The sequence below is a fragment of the Pogona vitticeps genome, chromosome 2 (assembly GCF_051106095.1).
Source record: "Pogona vitticeps strain Pit_001003342236 chromosome 2, PviZW2.1, whole genome shotgun sequence".
Classification (NCBI taxonomy): Eukaryota; Metazoa; Chordata; class Lepidosauria; order Squamata; family Agamidae; genus Pogona; species Pogona vitticeps.
This window is the reverse complement of record NC_135784.1, coordinates 159,038,275-159,055,574: the sequence shown is the minus strand read 5'-3', so window position 1 is coordinate 159,055,574 and position 17,300 is coordinate 159,038,275. Positions and strand designations below refer to the sequence as shown.

Here is a 17,300-nt window from a genome sequence, read left to right as displayed (position 1 = left end):
GGGAGAAAAGGCACATCTGTTGCAAGAGCCACCTGATCACTGAAGAACTGTAAGAAAGAGGAGTAACAACATTCTTTATGGTAACTTCTGTAAAATGTTTGCAAATCTGGCAGGACTGCATCTGATGTCCTTTTGCCACACCATAGAGGCACTTAAGAGTGTTAGTTACAGAGATCTTATTTTTGCAGGTGTTGCACTTTTTGAACCAGGCCGTAGAGGCCATAAAAGCTGGGAATGAAACAACAATGAACAAACTATTTTTGAAATTGTGGAACAAAAAAAATCTATGTTTTTGTTGTTGTTGTTGTTGCTTTGACCTTAAGAAGAAACACTGGTGGGGTTAGGAGGGAAAAGAAAGGGCTACTTATTGTATGTGAACTTGGTAAGTAAGCTCTGGACAACAGTTGAGTTGCTGCTTGAGTAGCAGTCAAAATGGAACTGAGAATCAACCATCGAGTGAAGGAGCATGCACTGGGTGTTTGCGTCGGGCTAACAGCTTTCTAGACTCTGGAAGATTCTGGGGACATCTGTGCAAACGCAGAACAACCCACTGGTGTAAATCACAGATACCACGAAGAACTACAGAGTCTAATAAACACGCCCGGCATTAGATCCTGCTACCATCCATAAAGTTTAGGGATCTAGCAAAGTGCCGCTCCAGTACACCTGTCTATCTGCTTGTACCTGTTTATAATATAGGCAGTACTTTAAATTTTCACTGGGGCTGGTTAAATTACAGGTAATGGGGTGATTGCTCATGGATGCCCTCATACACAGAAGAGGAGCTTGGAACACTACTGAGGTCTTTCTCAGATGCATTACGGAGTGCCTTGCTGTCTCCTTTGCTTTTAGACACACTTAATTCAGTACAGAAAAAGAAACCCACACAATGTACTTAGAAATACTTTTGTCAGTGTGAGATACATGGTTGGAGAAAAAAACAGAATGAGGAATTAGAATATCCTCTTTTGTCTGATCGATGGTTGCTGCTCTGGCTCCTACACCTGTTACATCTATGGATTGAACATTCTTGCTTGGTCAGTAGAAAAACAGAAGTTTTACAGATGGAAGACTCTGAAAGAAGAATGTGACCTAAATCATGACAAATTGGGAGAAAAACATTCTGGAAAAGGCCCCACCCCTCCTCCACCTGTTTGAGCAAGGTCAAGATGTCCAGCTCATTCTTGAGACTGTAGCCAGGCAACATGGCATCAAATTGCTTTAGCCACTCTGGACCACCTTCTGGGCCCTTTGGATTCACTGACTTCTCTTTGCCTGGGGGGAAAAAAATAAAAATAAATAGGGACCACTCCATCAAAGGTAGAGCATCTGGATCTTGGAGAAAGTACTTTTTTGGCTTACAATGCCCAAATTCCCCAGTCACCAGAGTCACTGGGGTTTCCGAGAGTTGCAATCCTCCCCTGAAAAACACACCCTCCAGACACAAACTTTTCCAAGCTTTTCGTAGTCAGGTCAGGATACTCACCCTGTGTGTCCGCATCACCTTTTCTGGGCTCACTGGTGGCACCCCGCATTGGGCTGTCTGGAAACAGCACTTCATAAGAACTGGGGATCTTCATGCTCAACAATTCAGCAACAGCCACCATGACACCATTCAGGTTCTGGAGAAGATGGGAAGGGTTAAGAAAGAACAATGGGCAGGTGATTCAACAAAGAATTTGGTGGGGATTTTACAAAGCCCCACAAAAGCTCTATCAGGAAACCACAACCCTCTGTGGCACAAACCATCTCAGAATGCTGCTGAGCTGCCATCAACTCCGGGAAGAGAAAATGGACAGGCCAGCAGTTCTTCATCTGTCACATTTATTTACCGCATCTTTCCATGTATAAGATACCCCCATGTATAAAACTCCCCCCCTTTTCTAACCCAAAATTTCTTTATTTGAAAGAAAGCGGAGGGGGAAGGCAGGGATCAAAGTGCTTTGATTCCTGCTTTCCCCCTCCACTTTCTTGTGAGGAAAGTGCATTCCCTCTCCAGTTTCTTCAAAAAAGGTGCAGGGGGAAAGCAGGAATCATCAAAACATTTTGATTCCTGCTTTCGCCCTCCATTTTCTTCGCAAGAAAATGGAGGGGTAAAGCAGGGATCAAAGTGCTTGATCCCCCCTCCTTCCATGTATAAGATGACTCCCAATTTTTAATCTAAATATTTTAGACAAAAGTATCACCTTATACACGGAAAAATACAGTACTTTTTTCTATCTTCCATTATAGCCCCTAGAGCAGCAGTTCCCAAACTTGGGTCCCCAGATATTCTAGGACTAAAAAGTCTCAGAAATCCTGGTCAGCACAGCTAGTGGTGAAGACTTTTGGGAGCTCTAGATCAAAAACATCTGGGGACCCAAAGTTGGGAAGCACCGATCTAGATATTCTCCGCACATTTTACAAAAGGCTCTCAACACAGAATCCTATTCAAATCTAGTACAAAAAGAGAAGATATGGTGTCTGTAATGCACACAGGATTATTCAGCAGCTTTTCCTGCTCTCATCCTCATTCTTCCTTGATGTCAATACAGGCTGCATCACCCACTAGAGCTGAGACACAATTGTTCAGAAGACTACACTCACAATTATTTATCTTTTACCCCTTTATTTTCCACCAAATGATGCTTAAGGCGACTAAGTAACAGCTATAAAATAGCAATGTTAAAAATTAAAACAAACAAACAACAACAAAACAACAAAAAACCCCACATGCATTTACACCCAAGGCAAGTGAAACAAATCAACCCCAACTCCCACATTCTTAAGGAGCTCAGACTGATACCAAATGATTCCTACAATTTTATACAGTGGTGCCTTGCTTAGCGATCGCTCCACTGAGCGATGAAATCGCTTTGCGATGGACTTTTGGCCATCGCTGGAGCGATCGCTTAGCGATGTCCCCTATGGTCAAAATTCGCTTTGCGATGATTGCGGGGAAGCGATCATGGCAAAGCGAACTTTTTTTAAACAGCTGATCGGCGGTTCCAAAATGGCCGCCACAAAAACAAAATGGCTGCTGCTGTTTTGCCTCGCTTTAGAGGCACCCAAAATGGCCACCACTATGGAGGAATTTTGCTTTAAGGTAAGTTTTTAGCCCATAGGAACGTATTAAACGCGTTTTAATACGTTCCTATGGGCTTTTTAATATCGCTTAGCGATTAATTCACTTAGCAATGTTTTTTCCGGAACGGATTAACATCGCTAATTGAAGTACCACTGTATCTACCTGTGAAGTAAGAGACAGTTTTGTGCACAGATGTTGCTGCTCTGGGTCAAGTTGCCAAACCACACTCTTCCCCTGCATATGGCAAATATTCCTCCACCCAAGATGGGCCACTGTCTGTTACAGGCAGCTCCTTCAAGGTACCTACCTTTAAACCTTGGAGGGCTGGGTTCAGGGAAAGGAGAAAGAAAGATATGTTCCCTCCCTCTGGCCAAAAGCTTAAAGGTATGTGTTCTTATGTTCTGCAGGAGCAGAAGTTGCCTGCTTGCTCAGTTGTTGCCTGCCACTTTTTTGGCTGGTGACTAAATTCCCACTCAGACGTGTTCTCTCCTCCTCAGACAACCTGCTGTGGTGTGCCACCGGCCTCTTTTCAGGGCTCCCTCCCTGAACTCTGAGAGTTCACCAGCCATTTATTTTAAAGCAGTGGGTTCCCAACCTAGGATGACCCAGGTGTTTTGGGACTGCAACACCCAGAAACCCTGAGCAGCCCAGCTGGTGGTGAAGGCTTCTGGGAACTGCAGTCCAAGAACACCTGGCAGGCCCAAGATTGAGAACCACGACTTTAACACACAGCAGGAGGAGAGATGTAAAGAGACAAGAAAGGCACAGCCCGCCTGCCCCCCACGTCACACTGGATGTCTCAGTGGCTACTTGCACACAAGGATGCACAAGGATGCTTTAACCATCAGGTCAGAAACTGGCATGGGTAAGTTCACTAGAGCAGTGGTCTCCAACCTTGGGCTTCCAGATGTTCTTGGACTTCAACTTCCAGAAATCCTGGCCAACAGAGGTGGTGGTGAAGGCTTCTGGAGGTTGTAGTCCAAGAACACATGGAGGCCCAAGGTTGGGGACCACTGCACTAGAGCACTTTGAAGCATTGAAGCCAAATTCACCACTTCTCTCTGGATACTGGGAAACCAAGCAAGATGGCATGAGTACAGCCGAAGATCCGGAACCTGAGGGGTTAACTGTAGCTGAGGAGAATGCTGAGCAATTAGAAATACAAACAGCTGAATCGCCTCCAGATTCTCCTCCCCCAGTAGATAGGCTGAGGGCCAGGCTTCAGGGAAGACTTATGACAAAAAGGTCAGAGGATCGCTTGAAGGCTGCCCACAGAAACATCCGATCAACTCGCCCTGAGTTCTGATAGGATGAAAAGGCTTCCAGCAGTTCAAGGACTGTTTTTACTATATAAACAGATCTCAGACGGCTGAAAGTCCATGGAAGCAACAAGTCAAACTCTGGCTTGCATCCACGCTCCTGACTACCTTGAATCTTCTTCTTTGGACCCTTGGCTTTGGACTCTGACCCTGGACTACGTTGTGCGATTTGGCTTTGGACTCTGACCCTGGACTACACTGTGTGATTTGGCTTTGGTATTTGGATATCGGCTCTGCATTCTCTGAGTTTCTGACATAGGACTGACTTGTCGGACTCTGCTGTTGTAACTCGCGGGAACGTGACACAAGACTGTTTATCTGGTGCTCCACCTTGGTGTCCAAAAAGGTCTCCCTGGACACATCGAGAAACGTTCTGTACTGGCACCTTCACAGAAACGATACACAACATGCAGGAAACCCACTGTCAGCCGTAGGAGGAGGGCTTCACTGCCTCAGAGAAGGCTACGGGGCACCACTCTCCAACTAAGCACCTCCGTACCTTGGCAGCGGCGGCAGACACTGTGAGCATGACGGAGACCTCACTTCCCTTGGCTTTGTCCCAGGAAGTACTTGCCGCCCCTTTTCCTGCCTGCTCTGAGGTCTCATAGGGCTTGGCATCTGGAAAGGCTGAGGAGCAAGAGGAGAGAGGAGGAAAGATGGGAATCAGAAACAGAGCAAAGAGACTAGCCCTTCAAGATGCTTCAAGAAGGGACGAGCTGCCCAGCCACCACCTACCTTTTATAGCTTGCTGTGTTGTACCAGCAGTGCCTTGGCAGACTGCCGTTTGAAGCCACTAGCACACCTGAGTGATCCTATTCCAACCCCCCCATCCTGGACACACTGCCTTCCTGCTGGGCTCTCCCGCTCCAACCCTGTCCTTTCAACCCCTCACCAACCTGGGATGCTGGCCTTGGGAATGATGGGTATGACGGGAGACAGTGGGCACTCCTCCACCTCGGACTTGGCTCCAGCCAGCAGGGGAAAACGCGGCACCTCTTCGCCCAGGATGCTCTCAGGGGATGACGCTGGGACGATGCTGTCGGGGGAGTCACTCTCCTCGTCGCTCTCCATTCTGCAAAGAAATCACCGATGCCTGATGGCCCGCATCCAGGAGGAAGCTTCCCTCTGCCACAACGTCAACCATTCAATCTATTGCCTCCATGTGATGAAAGAGTTTGGGATACTGCACGGCTAAGCCAGTTTCCTCTTCCAGCCTCTGTTTTGGGCCTCTATTCTGTCAAGTCTTCTTTCTTACCTGACATCCTCAGTCTGGTTGTGTGGCGGTGTCGGCAAAGCTGCCAGGAGGTCTAAACTTTTCACTTCCACAGGGGGAGCATCTACAAAGCAAAAGTGTGTTGTTTTAAAAGAAAAACTATCTGTTGCATATTCTCATTGAGGGCTTTTTTTTTTTTAAAAAAATGCTAAATATTGGTCTATCTTTGCAAAGTGAATTTGGATCAGACGTCTTTTCACCTTCCTTTACTATGCTACATGTTTTCACATGCCCCACACAACATAAGTTATTCCCTGTCCTTAGCTTTATAATTTACATAAGCATGTTTATTAAGTAGCTGGCTGGATAGTTCAATGGTTTAGGTATCTGGCTACGGAGGCAGAGGTTGGGACTTTGATTCTCCATTGTGACTCTTGGGAGAAGGGCTGGTCTGTGTGGGGGCAAGCTACACAACCCCAGGATGGCCCCTAGAAGAAGGGAATGGCCAACCACTTCTGAGGACTCTTGGCCCGGAACACTCTGAAAAGGGTCACCAGAAGTCAGAACTGGCTTGATGACACATGAAAAAAAGTTATTTTAGTAAAGTTATTTAGTTTTTGCAATTGCCCAGCATGCACCAATGGTTTTCATTTACAAACCTGCAGGGGTCGGTATAGTCTTTGCAGTGCTGAGACTTGGAAACCCAGGTTTAAGTCCCCAATGAACTGTGAAATTCACTGTACAACTTTAGGTCAGTCACTCTGATCCAGAATGGCCCCACACTATTGTGGAGAGGATCAAGTGAGGAGAGAAGCAAAGCAACAAGTTTTCTTTCACTGAAAAGAGGGTGGCATATAGGTCTAAAGAAAGGATTCTCCAGCCTTGGCACCCCTCTTCCTACATTCCCTTCCCCTTCAACTCTGCTGTGCCAAGGAGTATCATTCACCAATTTCCCCTCGGAGCAGCACCTAGACTTTCACCGCTATCCCAAGTCAGCCTGTCTTTCAGATTCCTTTTCAAGGAGTTCTAGGAGTTTCCTATCCTGAAATGAATCAGGTGGAGATAGGCAGGCAGGCAGGCAGGCAGAGCTTCCACATGCTCCAGGCACTTCCAGGGCCTCCTAGAGCCAACAGGCCTTACCTTTTTGCCCTTCAGGCTCACGGGACAGGACAGGCTCCTTGGGCTGCTCAGTGAGTTCCTCAGAAGACAGGACTCCATTCACCAGCTTTTGCTGCACAGAGGGAGGTGGTGTGGGGGGCAGTGAAGAAGGTGGTGTTGGTGGGTTGCTCAAGTTGCTCTAGGAGGAGATTGGAGGAGTCAGTATTCCCCTATGGCCCATGACCCAACTGTCTTTCTCCAAACCTTGAGAGACACGTTAAACTATTGCCCTGCCACGTGCCGCTTCCACAGAATATATTGTGTGATTGTGTGTGCCCAGGTAATGTTCCTATCACAGAACAAATCTCAGACTTCTAATACCACCCTCACCCATCAGCAGCGGGTTGGTTGTCTACTAGGGAGCCCTCTCCTTCACCTGCCTTGCCCAGGAACTGCTTTGGGGTCCTTTTGGGGCTGGGTGCAAAGACATGTTTATTCTTCCAAGTTTTTTAGACTGCAGTATATCTCGCACAATTGTACCTGCTAGTCTTTCTCTCCCATTTTTTAGTTGATAATTGTATGTACCTATTTTGACACTATTGCTATCTTTTCATATTAGACATTTGCAAATTAAATGCAGAATATAAATCTATCAAGCTTTTTTTAAAAAAGGGTACCATTTTGCTGAAATAAAGGGTGTCAGCTATTTGGCTCACTTCACAACCCACTTCTTTATCTCAAGTCCAAGCGTGATGTGCTCCACTGTTTGCCAACAAGATCTTCGTGAAAACCTCTATATGCACTGTGGGGCACAGCTTTTGGGCAGGTTGCATGACCTCAGAGGGGGGTGGCCATATTTTTCCCGTCAGGGGAAGGCATGAGTTGCACACAGTCCCTCCATATCAGGCGCCTGTTGCAAGGTCACCCTGAAGCTGGTTCTTTTACCTAGGAGGCCTTACACACCTGGCATCTTCTCTCTTTGGGGAGGATTTGGAGGTAAAACGCATCTCCACTGTTATCTCTGATCACCTTTCCAGGTGGGAGCACAAGTGGGGTGTGTGTGTGTGTGTGTCAAGTGGTCTCTCTCTCTCTCTCTCTCTCTCTCTCTCTCTCTCTCTCTGTGTGTGTGTGTGTGTGTGTGTGTGTGTGAGAGAGAGAGAGAGAGAAAGAGAGAGAATTCCTACTTCTATTTTCCATCAACGACAGGTGATAACAGCTGGAAACCCCGGAGATCTTCTAACCTTCTCAGAAGGACTGTGGATGCCTGCGGGAAGTTCCCCATCACTGAGGGAGGACAAACAATGTTTGGGTGGCTTAGGAATGGGGCAGGATTTACAGCGTGGGATGTGGTTTCTCCACTGAGCCATGCTTGGCCAAATGGGTAACCTCAGCAGGTCAGATCAACCCCAAAACGGGAGGTTCTCTTGCTCTGCACTGGAGCAATGAAGATGCAGCTTGAAATGGGCAGGGCTTTCAAAGCTGGACACAGGCAGAGAATCACACACTGATAGCATGAGGACCAAACAGCAGAAAGTGGGCTGAACAGCGCTAGTGCTGATGAAAATCAGATGAATCGGAGTGCTCTGTGCAGCATATAAACCACAGGGACAAGGGCTCAGCAACCCTGATGTGATGTCCAGCCCTGAGGGCCCACCTCTGCATGTATGCAAATCCCACACACAAATACCCACACATATATAGAGGCACCACTGCGCAGGTCTAAAGACACAACAGCATTCTAGGAAGGAGTAACAGTCATGACAAGCACTCAGACCTTCCAACAATTCAGTATGGATAGTTGTAGCTATAACCAACTTGCATGGCATTCACACACCCTGTAAAACAGTGGGCCACTAAAAAGAGCCACAAGCAGGACCAGATGCAGAGAGCTTCCACCTTCAGCTTTCTTCATCAATTTATAAAAAAAGAAAAAGAAAAGAAACTCTTCTCTGCCCAGCAGTAAGATACGTTCTTTGAAATTTATTGTCACCAAACATGTACTAGAATAGTACATGTTTTTTTTTCCCCACCAGCTACTCTACTATCTCCTCCAAGGTGCCCTTGCAAATCAACTACCAGGCCAACGCCTGCCCACCCCAGATGTATCACCAAGCATGCACAAAGCAGTCCAGGGCTGGCCTTACCTTGGTAAGCAGCTGGGAGTAGTAATCTGGAATACTGTCCAAGGCAGCATTGCCAAAGGAGCCCTTCAGCTGGCTCTTGCCATTGACAGGGCTGCTCCCAAAGGGGGGGAAAAGGTTGAAATTGGCGGTGATGACGGGCTCCATCAGAGGTAGCAAAGAGAGCTCCTGCCGGGATTGTTGGGGACGGAGGGAAAGAGAAACAAATCAAAACAGAGGAATCTTTGGAAGCTAGCATCTCTTCGGGCAGGGGTTTCCAACTTTGGGTCCCCAAAATTTCTTGAATTAAAATTCCCAGCAGCCTCCGGCACTAGCTGTGCTGGCCAGGATTTCTGGAAGCTGCAGTCCAGGAACATCTGGGGACCCACGGTTGGGAGCTACTATTTTAGGGGAATGTGTTTTGCTTTGAGCTTCACCTGCACAATGTGCTTGAGAAGGCTTACTGTCTTACTAGCTTCCACTTCCCACTCCGAACGTAATTTTTTTTAAAAAAAAACTTTTTCACATGATCATTCCCAGAAGCCCACAGAGAGGGCAGCAGGGACCATGCTTGCTGAGGGAATTCTGGGAGCTGTAGTCCAATAAATTAACATTTCCAAGCTCTGAGATTACTCTAAGGCAGGACAAGGCCCCCGAAAGATTGGAAAAACCTGTCCTGGGCTTTGGGTGTACAAAGACCTGGAGTAGTCAAGTCTTTTTCAGTCCCAGGGCCACTGCCTAGCTGTGGCAGCAAAGAGAGTCAACCTGCTCCAGAGTGAAACTTTTCCTTTCTCACAGACAGGAAAACACGCTGTTCTAAGCTGTAATCTGGAGCAGTCTCCCTGGCCCTTCCTTCTCCTAATGGAAGGCTGTTGTCCTTTCTTGCCTTCTTTCTGGCTCCAGAGGAAAACAGAAGGGGCACTTAATCAGATTTCTGCACGCCTTTCAAACCACTCCCTCTTCCTTCCACAGGAGCTTGTAAAGCAAATGAGTACCTGCTTCAGTTGTTTCATGAGGGCCTCGTTGGACTTCACTCCTTCCTCCTTGCGCAGCTTCTTCCGGGAGTTGGCGAGTCGCTCCCCAGCTTTCTGAGTCCGCTTAGGTTTGGGCGGAGGGGGTTTCTTGGACACCAGCGTCTCCTGCTGTGCTCCCCCAAATATATATAAAAAGAGGGGGAAAGGGGAAAAGACACAAAAAGAAATGCAAATGAGTTCCTACTCCTTGGCACACCAGGAGGGGCCTCCAATAAAGGCTCTTTTTTGGAAGTACCCAAGTTCCGGGAAGCTAGGACCAAACGTGAGCCATTCTTCTACCTAGAAGTGGCAGAATTACAGACTTCTGTATGCGGAATGTCTCCCCTTGGTGTGCTAGTTCACTGCACAAGCTTCTAGGAAATTTCTGTGTCTCAAAGACACTGTCATCCCAATGTTATATGCCCGCTGACTTTCTTACCAGCCAACCATGATCTCTGTATTTTGAGATCTATATCTTAATGCCATGTATAAATATTAGTCATACTACATGTCTACAAAAGCTCACATTAAAAAAATTCAAAAGTTAGTCTTTAAGGTGCCGCCACGTTTTTGTCATCTTTTTAACTTTTTGTTTTTACCTATAATACTTTACCACAGTATCTATGAAACTCGAGCACACACACATGTGTATACATACACACATTCTCTTTCACCTCATTTTAATTGATGTGAGAACACATTAGACAACTTTATTCCCCTTGATGTTGCACAGTATAGAAGAGAGTCTGCCAAGTTACTGTTTTTGCAGGACAGATCCCAGAAACTTCCCAAGCCTAGGCCTTCTGGTGTATCATCAGTGTATATGAAGAGGAGATTAGAAGGACTCCTTGCTTTTGGGAGTGGGGGTGGTAGTGGGGGTGAAAATGAACAAGGACAGGAAAGACAATGCATATGGCAGAGTCATTTGAGATTCAGCTCTTGTTCCCGGAAGCAGCCTGGGACAGTGAAAGAAAGCAGGGGGTGGGAAGGAAAAGCTTGACAGAAACTCAAGGACCAATTTCTAACAAGCAAGCAAAAAACAGGGATCATTCAGGAGCACAAACATTGCGAGGAGATGTGCAAAATAAGAGAATATCATTCATCCCTTCTGGGAGCAGGAGGGTCTAGTCACATCCCATTGGCCTCAGTTGAACAACAGGGAAACAGACTGTTCTGCGCCAACCTCACACAGAGGCTTTACCCTATGTCAGAAGAATCACTGACAGGCGGGGAAGGCGGTCAGCGCTGCAGGAGGCCCTTTCTTCTCCAAGGGCAAAGTTCAGATGCTATCCTCTTCTTTTTAATAGAAAGAGGAAGACTGCAAACAGGTAGAAAGCTGAGCCTGGGGGTAACCTTGCTAAGAAGATAAAAGAGACCTTATGTCTTTAAGAGAAAAGGCCCTGAGGCTCTAAAGCCAGTTTTGTAAAGGCTTTGTAACAAAGAACAACTAATGCCGGCTGGTGCTCTTCCCCCAGGCAGAAGAAACAACTTGTTATTTAGAAGAAAGAACAAGGGAGGTCAAAGAAAGATAAGAATTTGTTTTTACTTGCCAAGTTCTGAACAGAGCTGCTACTACAGTGGCGGTGGAAAAGAGAACTGAGGGCTAGGTCCGGGGGTGGAGTTATCTAGCCAGGTGTAGGGGAGGTCCTGGCACCAAGTGCTTAAAGCTGTGGAAGTTTCCAGGCTGCTCTGCTGGAGCGCAGATTAACCCATTAGTGTGTATTCACAGAGACCACAAAGGAGAACATGCAAGAGGCTGGGAAAGGATACCAACTGTCCTTCAGAAAAGGGATACAGATGGAGCAGGCCCAACACCTGCGAACCGGAAGGACAGAAGAGGCCAGGAGAAGGGATTGGATTGATGTGCTCAAAAAACGATTGTTCTACTTGCGTTTACAGAATGTGAAGGAGCTCTAAGGAATGAGACCTCTTACAGCAGCAGAAAAATAAAAACTGAGGTAACTGTTAGGGCGGGTGGACCATGAGGGCTTGGGGGAGGGGCTAAAATGGTTACTTTACCTTGTTCTAGAATGTACCGAGGCCTCTGTGCATGCACAGATTTAACTCATTAGTGTGCATTCAGAGGCGACGAAGAACTAAAGACACAAAATTTGAGATTTTGAAAAGGGCCAACCAAAGACTCCCAGAAGGGATGGAAATACCCCAAAAACCCAGCTCATTTTTAACATGTCTACCTGACATACAGTAATCACCATCTAAAACAAGGTATGCTCCTCCACATCTTTTAGGAAAAAAAAATCTGTTTTTTTTTTTTGTGTGGGTTTTTTTTTTGTTGTTATTTAGGTGTTGGTAGGTAGTTATGTGTCCATTAGGTGAAACTACCAGAATGGAGAACTGAAAAAAAATCATTATGGCACATCCTGTGACTTACATCTGGGAGACATTAGTGCAGCCCACAGAACACCCCCCCCCCAGCCTGGCCTTTGAGCTGGCAGCACTTGAAAATGCAGGGGAAGGGCCAGAGGCCAAACTGTTCTGCTCTAGGTAAGACAACCCTCTTCTGAGAGTGGCGGCAGAAACACCTGATCTTTTAGATGTTACTGGACGGCCACTCCCATCACCCTCAACACTGGCTTCACTTGCTGGAGCTGATGGGAAATGCAGTCCAAAAAATCTGGAGGACCATCCGTTACCCACCCTTCCCTTCTGGGAGCAGGGGGGCACACCCTCACGAGGGACAGAAGCATTCCATGCCTATGGGTTTGGCCAAGAGGCAAGCTTTCATACATGGACTTGGTAAATACACTTAGAAAAGTTTCTAACAAGACAGTGAAATTGAGCTCAATCAAAAGTGCTATACCAAATTCCTGAGACAGATCACTGCACCTCTGCTGGCACCGTCTCCTGTCTGTTCACACTCACCTCTCGCACATCTGGTGCTCCCTGCAGCCGGCCCTCAACCCCAGCAAGTTTGCCATCCATGTGCCCGTTGACGTCCCCCGAGCGCTGCATTGCCAAGGTCACGTTCTTGGCCCTGAGCAACTTCTGTAGCAGGAGATGGCTGGCTTCGGTGCGGGTGAGACTGTTGGTGGCAGCGGCCGCAGCAGTGGCAGCAGGAATGGTGGCTGCTGCTGATACAGGATCCCCATTGGCTTCCCGCTTGACCGGCTGGCCACTGCTCATCAGTGCACACTGAGCAGTTTCCTCCTTGGGTTCCTGCTTGATGCAAGCCAGGGGAAGCTCTCCTGGTGGGTGCAGGATCCTTCCTGCTGGGGAGGAAGCCGACTCTACCCCTTGCCCATTGACAGCACTCGGCTTCATGGACTCTTTGGTGGGAGGCCCTTCTGAGCCTCTGAGGCCACAGGCGCTGGAAGCCACATCCTCTGTGCCCGAGGCAACCAGGCTTGGGCCAGGGGGCAGCAAGGGACTGGGGGTAGCTGGCTGGTGTTTCTGGGTGGGAGCCAGCTGTTGCTCTGGGCTTCTGGCCAGAAGCAAAGGGGATGGTCTCTTTGGTTCTGAAGGGCTAAGTGGTGGCGGCGGTTGCTGCTGGTGGTGCACCGGCCCCATACCAGCAACACTCACGGGCACAGGTGGACCTTGAGGGATCGGAAGCCTTTGTGGCCCTTGTTGAAGGGGACTGATTGTTGCCTGCTGGCTCAGTGGCACCCTCTGCTGTTCCACAGAGGTAGCAAAACCCTGTTCTGGACGAACTTGGAACACCGCAAGGGGAGACTGCCTTGGTGGCAGCTGTTGTTGTTGCTGCTGCTGCTGCTGCTGCTCCTGGCCCACAGGGGCAGGCTGGGAAAGCATTGGAGCAGCTGGCTGACCTTGGTCGAGAGGGGCCTGTGCCTGCACCTGTCCCAGGTAGGGGCCGACTTGCCGCATTGCTTGGTTCTGCTGCTGCTGCTGCTGTTGTTGCAGGAGGTTCTGCTGGTGCCGTTGCATCAGCAGAGCCTGCAGTTGCTGCTGCTGTTGAGGGGTGAGGTTCCGCAACTGTGGGTTTTTGGAAATAACGCCCTGAAGCTGGGCACGGATCTGGCCCATCACAGGGCTAGACAGGATGCTTTGGCCTTGCGGGGAGGACTGCTGGACCATCATGTTTTGCTGCTGCTGCTGCTGCTGCTGCTGCTGCTGCTGCTGCACTGGCACCATCATCCCTGGTGTTCTGGGGGGCCCAACTGGGCTCTGGAGGCGCTGCTGCTGCTGCTGCTGCTGTCCCGGCAAGCCTTTGGAAGGCTGCTCCAGGTTCTGACCCATAATCCTCTGCTGCTGCATCATGATGTTCTGCATTTGACCCTGCTGTTCCATCTGCTGGTTGAGCAAGTGGGAGGCCTGGGAGGCATCTCTCGGGTGGTGGTGGTGATGCAGCAGCTGCTGCTGCTGCTGCTGCTGCGACATCTCTGGCTGCAGGACGCCATCCATAGGAAGGTGTGGCCGCTGGGGCTGCTGGAGGTGGCTGTTTTGCTGTTGCTGCTGCATCCGTAGCTGCAGGGAGTTCAAAGCATTCTGCTGCTGAGATCCCAGGAGAAGGTGCTGGGCCTGATGGCCTATTTCACTGGGCTGCTTTGGCTGCTCCCCATGAGGCTGCAGCATCGGCTGAGATGTCTGGTCTTGCAAAGGGGTTCCACGGCTGGGCATGCCCTGCTGCTCTTGCATCCCCATCTGCACCTGCCCTCCCAACTCTGGGCCCACCAAATGGGGCCGGAGCTGCTGCTGTTGTTGTTGCTGCTGCTGCTGCTGCTGCAGGACACTGTCTGTTCCTTCTTGAGGCAGCCCGGCGGTGCCTTCTGGTCCTCCCTGCTGTTCCTTGACAGCCAAGCCCTGCTGCGAGGGGCCCGGCTGAATTCCCTGACTCAAGTGCAGCGGCTGGTTTAGAGACCCGTGCTGTGCAAAGTGCTGGATGGGTTCTGGATTGGCCAGTCCCTGCCCTTGGCCCAGGACGCTCGGTTGAGCGGCTGGCCCCGGGCCCAGTGGTCCTCCCTGCTGAGGGGCTGCCCCCTGGCCAAGGAGGGCCTGGTGCTGTGCTATGGAACTTTGCTGCTGGTGGCTCAGCATGGTCCTCTGCTGGCCAAGCAACCCTGGTTGCTGCTGCTGCTGCTGCTGTGGGGACAAAAGAATCCGATGTCCCATCATCCCATGTGCCTGCTGCTGGGGAGAACCCAGGGCTCTGTGTTGCTGGGGGGCCAACAGCATTTGCCTCTGGGAAGCTGGGTGAGCCATCATGCCCTGATGTTGCAGCACGGCATGTCCCAGCAGGGCTTGCTGCTGCTGCTGCTGCTGCTGCGGAGACAGCTGCTGGACCATGACTCCTGGCTGACTGTTCAGCAGCCCCTGCTGCTTAGGAAGCAGGTTCTGGCTGGGCTGGGGTGTGGGTGGCGGAGGGGGAGGCTGGCTCATCAAGCTGGCCTGGCCTAGAGTGTTCTGCTGCTGCTGCTGCTGCTGCTGCTGCTGTTGCTGCTGCTGTTGTTGTTGCTGCTGCTGCTGCACAGGCACCTGTCCCACGAGGCTTTGCTGCAGGTGCTGCTGCTGACCTGACATCTGTCCCATGAGGTTCTGCTGTTGCAGTGTCATTTGTCCCATGAGGTTTGGGTGGTGCTGCTGCTGCTGTTGCATTGACACTTGTCCCATGAGGTTCTGCTGCTGCTGCTGTTGCTGCAGCTTCTGGGCCAGCTGCAGCCTTTGCTGCTGCAGCTGCCTCTCCTGCAAGAGACGGTTATTGGAGAAGAAGGCGTTGGGCGTGGCTGCTCCAGATGGTGGCGGCGGCTGCAGTTGCGGGGCCTGCTGCTGTTGCTGCCCCATGAATGGTAAGCCCTGTTGCACTGCCATGGGGGCAGCCTGAGGGAGGCGCAAGCTCCCGGCCTGGCCTGGCAGGCCCTGCGGCCCCTGCTGAAGACCATGGGCAGAAAGGAGCTGCCCGGGGAGCTTGGCCATGAGACGGGGGCTTTGCGAGGGGCTCAGGGCCAGGACCGTGGAGGTTTGCTGCTGGTGCTGCTGCTGCTTGTTGCGGTACTCGGCCATGAGGTTGGTATGTTCCTTTTGCTGTTTCCGTACCTGTCAGAGGCAGAGGAAAGGAGAAAGAAAGAAAGAAACAAGCAGAGAGTCTGAACAAGAGGAAGGAGAGTGGGTCAGAGGTAAACTGCTGCAAAGTATTCATTTATCCTGGGACAGCAGGCAACAAGCTGTTATGCCCTACAATCTAATCTTGAACTCCTGGGGTGTGCCTTTTGGGTTTTTGTTTAGTTTTTTTCTCTTCATCCAAAAATTTCCAAGGCAGGATTTTGGGAGTTCCAGCCCACAGATACAAACGTCAACATTTTATTCCCCAAACTGAGGCCTACCTCAGGCCTTGCTTCCTGCTTAAAAAGGACACTGCCCTAGTGCTTCCTGGGAGGCCTAGATCTTTATGGAATGTGTACTTTTGCTTCCCATTAGGCTCTCTAGAGGGCCATTTGATAAGAAACTGTATCTCCCACAACAGACCTAGGTCTCCCATGAAGTAACATGGCACTGTCCTTTTTAATTAGGAAGCGAGGCCTGGCGTAGGCCTCAGTCCAGGTGAAGTGAAAAGTAGACGTCTGTCTGTGGGCTGGAATACCAAGAAGTCTGCTCAGGGAATTCTTGGAGAATTTTGAGAGCTTTTCATACTGACTTGTTCACATCAAGCTATTTAAAAAATAGTAATCTGTTAGCGTTATAAGTATTTTTTTTAATGCTACAGAATTTGTTTTCTCATTCATTCATGAGTCTAAAAAACAACAGATTACTATAAAGGGCCATTAATGAATTAAAGTAATGATGATCATTATATACAGTGGTGCCCCGTATAGCGAGGTTAATCCGTTCCGGATTAACCTTCGCTATACGAAATCTTCGCTAAGCGGGAAGTAAAAAGCCATTGGAACGTATTAAACTTCATTTAATGCGTTCCAAATCGGCCCTAAACTTCCCACTTAGAGAAGTTTCCTGGCCCCGGGCAGCCATTTTCGCGCCCTCCCCTCGCTTGCTGAAGGCGCGAAAACGCCGCGGGGGGCCATTTCGGGTCGTTTTGAAGCCGCAAAACAGCTGTTTTGCGGCTTCAAAACGGACCCGAAATGGCCCCGCGCGGCGTTTTTGCGCCCTCGGCAAGCGAGGGGAGGGCGCGAAAACGCCGCGCGGGGCCATTTCGGGTTGCCCGCGGCCGTTTTGAAGCCGCAAAACAGCTGTTTTGCGGCTTCAAAACGGCCGCGGGCAACCCGAAATGGCCCCGCGCGGCGTTTTCGCGCCCTCCCCTCGCTTGCCGAGGGCGCAAAAACGCCGCGCGGGGCCATTTCGGGTCCGTTTTGAAGCCGCAAAACAGCTGTTTTGCGGCTTCAAAACGGACCCGAAATGGCCCCGTGCCGCGTTTTCGCGCCCTCCCCTCGCTTGCCGAGGGCGCGAAAACACAGCGCGGGGCCATTTCGGGTCCTCCAGCGCCCATTTTGGAGCCACCGATCAGCTGATCGGCGGCTCCAAAATGGCCGCCGGACACCC

At 49.7% G+C, this 17,300-nt stretch overlaps 1 protein-coding gene across 3 annotated transcripts in view; it reads right to left on the bottom strand.

Moving 5' to 3' along the window:
* Positions 1–17,300, bottom strand: part of KMT2D (lysine methyltransferase 2D) — a 101,916-nt gene that overhangs the window by 12,507 nt on the left and 72,109 nt on the right. For all 3 annotated transcript variants that reach the window (XM_072990975.2, XM_072990974.2, XM_072990976.2), the window contains 9 exons: positions 12,714–15,842; positions 9,813–9,959; positions 8,842–9,006; positions 6,740–6,896; positions 5,642–5,723; positions 5,283–5,458; positions 4,886–5,013; positions 1,487–1,622; positions 1,151–1,275 (listed from right to left, as the gene is read on the bottom strand). In XM_072990975.2, the coding sequence (XP_072847076.2) occupies positions 1,151–1,275; positions 1,487–1,622; positions 4,886–5,013; positions 5,283–5,458; positions 5,642–5,723; positions 6,740–6,896; positions 8,842–9,006; positions 9,813–9,959; positions 12,714–15,842 (4,245 nt within the window). The remainder of the gene's footprint in view (positions 1–1,150; positions 1,276–1,486; positions 1,623–4,885; positions 5,014–5,282; positions 5,459–5,641; positions 5,724–6,739; positions 6,897–8,841; positions 9,007–9,812; positions 9,960–12,713; positions 15,843–17,300) is intronic.